This window comes from Cavia porcellus, unplaced genomic scaffold (genome assembly GCF_034190915.1).
Source record: "Cavia porcellus strain 051 isolate PalLab524CR breed Dunkin Hartley unplaced genomic scaffold, mCavPor4.1 scaffold_49, whole genome shotgun sequence".
In the NCBI taxonomy this organism is placed as follows: domain Eukaryota; kingdom Metazoa; phylum Chordata; class Mammalia; order Rodentia; family Caviidae; genus Cavia; species Cavia porcellus.
Window position 1 is genome coordinate 1 of NW_026947532.1, and position 4,427 is coordinate 4,427.

At 56.4% G+C, this 4,427-nt stretch overlaps 1 protein-coding gene across 1 annotated transcript; it reads left to right on the top strand.

Annotated features, from left to right (window-relative positions):
• Positions 1 to 97: 97 nt before the first annotated feature.
• LOC134475004 (NMDA receptor synaptonuclear signaling and neuronal migration factor-like) lies at positions 98 to 1,703 on the top strand. The gene is made up of 4 exons (XM_063244326.1): positions 98 to 300; positions 387 to 489; positions 582 to 657; positions 731 to 1,703. Exons 1-4 carry the CDS (start codon positions 113 to 115, stop codon positions 826 to 828), a joined length of 465 nt encoding a protein of 154 aa, XP_063100396.1. The 5' UTR covers positions 98 to 112; the 3' UTR covers positions 829 to 1,703.
• The last annotated feature ends 2,724 nt before the right edge of the window (positions 1,704 to 4,427 follow it).

The following is a 4,427-nucleotide window of genomic DNA, read 5'->3' on the forward strand; positions in this document are numbered from 1 at the left end:
ACTGTGTGTGTGTGTGTGTGTGTGTGTGTGTGTGTGCTATAGTGTGCATGAGTGTGTGTACGTGGGTGGTCTGTGTGTTTGTGTGTGTGGTGTGCATGCATCCATACTGGGGATGGGGGTGGGGGTGGAGGTGGGGGACCTGCAGACCTATTCATTTTGTGAGGCAGGTGCAGAATACCTCCCTCTGGCTCCCAAGAGGTCTAACCACAGCCTCTTGCAGGGAGGCCCTGGACACCTCTATCTGCTCAAGAACAAGGTGGCCACCTTTGCCAAAGTGGAGAAAGAAGAGGACATGATTCAGTGAGAGGGTGGTATCCTGGGCTGGGGAGGGCTCAAGGCAAGCCTGGGGCCTGGGCTGAAACCAGCTGGGACCCCTACTCCACCAGCTTCTGGAAGCGGTTGAGCCGTCTGATGAGCAAGGTGAACCCAGAGCCGAATGTCGTCCATATCATGGGCTGCTACATCCTGGGGAACCCCAATGGGGAGAAGGTATGACTCAGACCAACAGAGCACTTCCCTTCCTGCCCTCCCAGCACTCCTGGGGTCCCCTGGCTGCAGCTCACAGCTTGTTCCTTTTGCAGCTGTTCCAGAATCTCAGGAACCTCATGACTCCCTACAGGGTCGCCTTTGAATCACCCCTGGAGCTGTCTGCCCAAGGTGAGTGAACCCTGCCGCCAGCCCTGGGTGTGGGCATCCCACCCAGCCCTGAGCCCCTCACTGTCCTGCACAGGGAAGCAGATGATTGAGACCTACTTTGACTTCCGGTTGTACCGCCTGTGGAAGAGCCGCCAGCACTCAAAGCTGCTGGACCTCGATGAGGTCCTGTGAGGGTCCGGCCATGGGCACTGCATCCAGGACACATGGCCCTGGTCTTGCCCAGAGCTCTTCAGGGGCCCCAGGAGGTCACTCAGGTTCTCATGGGATTCAGTCCTTACTGCACCCATGGCCCCAAGGCTGCAGTCCCGGGCCAGCAGACACCCAGTGTTTGGGGCATCGACCTGCCGGCCTCGCCTGGAGGCTGCAGTGTTGAAATCTCCTCCGCGGGTTCATAGAAATAAGTGCAATTTCTTATGCTCCTGAAACAATCTGAAGGGAAGCAGCATTACTAGTTAACTAGTCCAGCGCTAGGCTACTAGTTACGGCGTAGACTACCCGGCCTAGTGTATGTCCAGGTCCTCCTCTCCCCACCCCTTAGCCCTGCCGTATTTGATCACCAGCACCAGGGTGGCCCCTCTGTCAGCTTTCCCTTCCCCACACCCCTGCTCACTCTGACCTCAGCCGGCGTCAGACCTGGCAAGGGGCAGCCGGGCGGAGGGCAGTGGTAGGAGGGTGGTAGGGGCTGCTCCCATTGCCCTGGGCCCAGCAGCTCTCACTTTTGTTGGCCTTGGTTGGAGGCCTCCTCCCCACACAGAGGCCTGGGCTGGGCTGGGCCCTGCAGTGAGAACCACACTGATGCTGCCAGCCCCACACCCCAAGCCTGAGCCCAAGGAGCTAGTGGGTGGCAAGAGCCCCAGCTCCCCTCCCCATCTTGCCCAGGGCCCACAGGTGGGCTCTCTTGTACATAGTTAGGGCTTGGGGGCAGGCCCCCCTCTCGCAGGCCCAGGGCCGAGGGCACCTGGCTGTGTCCCTGGCTGGGGATGGGGCTGGGCTCTACACAATGTACGATACCCTCGAGTGACCATTAAACCTGATCCTCTGCTGTGGCTGCGTGTGGTCTCTGCTCAGTGCCTGCCAGCACCTCCTGGCCTGAAGTCACTGCTGTGGCAGCTTGTTACGCACACTGGCTTGGCAGGGTGGGACCACCTGACTCCCTTCAAGGGCACATGGCATATGGGGCACCAGTGTGGGGAGAGGACAGAGGGTCCATTGGGCTGGGGAGTGCCCCAGGAAAGGGTTGGGTGTGGGTGGAGGCAATTCCCTCGTGGCTCCTCTGCTTCCTCCCTGGGCATTAAGCAAGGCTGCCCATACCCTCAGGCTCTCTGTGTGTGTGCTCAGCAATGTGGCCACAGCAGGAGGTCAAGGAGTGTGTGCAGGACTAGCTGGCTGGGCCCCAGTGTCCAGCCAGGTGCCACTGCCAGATGGTACCTGTTCCATCCCGTGGTATCACGGTCAGAGCCACTGGTTGGGAGGAGGAGGTGGCAGCCTGTGCAGATCCAGGGCCAGCTGCAGGGGTGTGGTGTGTGCTTCCAGCAGGAGGGATAATCTGATGCCAGCAAGAGTATGTAAGCTCCTAGCAGTTTAGGTAGAATATCAAATGCCCATATGCTTCCACTTAGTTACCCAAGCTCACCGAAAGTGATTTATGAGAATGCTGTGATCCAGCCATCTCTACTGCGGTCCTGTGCCCTGCCCCTGGCCTCATGGGCACCGGCAGGCCCAGGCTGGGGAGTGTGAGGCTGCTCTAGTGGGTGCTTCTGCCCCTCAGATGGTCACTGAGCAGGAGGAGTCTAATATGTGGCTCTCAAGGTTCCTTCCTACAGCAAGCAAAGACAGGTGCTAGAGGAGAAGTCATCAGTCGGAAAACCACAAGAGGGGAGCCCAGTGCCCTCAGGGGTGTGGGGGAATGGGGGACACAGGCAATGGGGAGTAGGTAGATGCCCAAGGTGTTCCCCACTTACAAACACATAACCAAACAGTTGGGATGGTCCAGTGCATGCAGGAGCTTAAGGATTAATCTGGTACAACAACTTTAATAGGTTAAGAGTTTTTAGGCAGACAACGAAAGACAGCACCAACAGGAACTGAGCCAAGATGTGATGAGGTAGGCAGGACCTGGAGGCCAGCAAAGGTGTGAGGAAAGGCTGAGCCCCATGAGGGCTGACAGAGCTGGCCAAGTGTCTTCCTAGTCTATGGTTGGACCTTCCAAGGACAGGAACACTGGCGCTGATGAGGTCTTCAGCAGCTTGCAGCATGAAGCACATAGTGTCTGGGGTGGAGGCCAATGCCTGCCACAGTGCCCTCCCCAGGGGTTACACGGCACACCCTGGAGTAGCACCCTGGGAAGAGTGGGCCGTTTGTTCCAGTGAGTCTCAGAAAAAGGCAGCCTGGTCTAGCAGCAGAGGCCTGGATAGTACCTGTTGGACACATTAGTAAACAGTCTCAGTGCACCTCCTGATCCTGAGGAGGCCTCAGGAGACAGCACAGAGGCTGCCCTCCTCCCTGGCAGTCCTGTCCACACTGGCTTCATGCCCCTGGGTACAGAGTCCTGAGCTGCACATGCAGGTTTTCCTCAAGACTCCAGACAGATACCCTGGGCACCCCTTGCCTGTCTTTTATGCCAACAGAGAACCCTCGTAGGGAGCGTGGAAGGCAGGTGGAAGTGTAGCACTAGCCCTGGAAGGTGAGGAAGATAAAGCCCCGTGGGAGAATGAATGGTTGTGGACAGTAGAGCGATCAGCAGCACTCACACCCTGGCTGTGTGTGGTCCTTCTCCTGGGCACAATGTAGCCCAGGTGGCACCTGCCTCTCTCTGGCCCCTGCTGGCAGGTGGTCAGCTCCTCAGCCACCTCTATGTCCTCTACCACCTCTGCCTCCTGACTTGAAGGCTGGAAGAGGCCAGGAATCTACTTCTAGAGGTGTCATGAGCCCTGGCCCGCATGTACATGTGTCAGAGCTGACCAGAGTAGTTGATCTGGCCCCTTCCTAGACCCATCACTGTGGGTACCACAACAGCCTGGCCAGCTTGTGCCCCAAAGAGGTTGGAGAAGGAAAGTGACCTTAAGTTCTGAGCCTAAGACCAGGACACCAGTGGTCTTAATGGGGTGGAAGGAACTGAGAGTCTCATAAAGAAAGATTCAAAACCTTGCATACCAGGGTTACCTGGCATCTTGGCCAGCCACACACAGGGACCCAAGGTGGGAAGACAAAGGTGTGGAATTGTCCAACAAATGCTCTAAAGCAGCAGAAATGCTCAAAGGAACCATCCTGACCACTTAAATATTAGAGTAGGAAGTGACTGCAAAGAAATAGACACAGAGCCATCCAGACATATTTAGAAAATATAGTCACCATTATTGAAAAGGCAGACAAAAGCCAAGGACTTACCAGACTCCTTATCAGACTCAACAACAAATGGAGATGGAGCAGGAGGAGCTGTCAGCTCAGGGTTGGGCCAACAGAAGACCCCACTGGAAAAAGAAATGAAGACGGGAAAGTGAACAAGGGCCTGGGGACATTAGGGTGGGGTGTATGATAGGGCTGTCAGCAAAGCTCCAGAAACAGAGGGGAATGGCAATGCTGAGAAAAATATCTCAAGAACTAAAGATGGAAGCATCCCAAGACTAATGCAAGATGAACCCATGGGCGTGGGAAGCTAAGCAGCCTTAAACAAGACGCAGCCAAGGAGATCACACAACGCATCCTCACCAAGTGGCTGAGGACCAAACACACAAGCTTGGCATGGTGTGCACAGCCCCGGCCAGCACAGC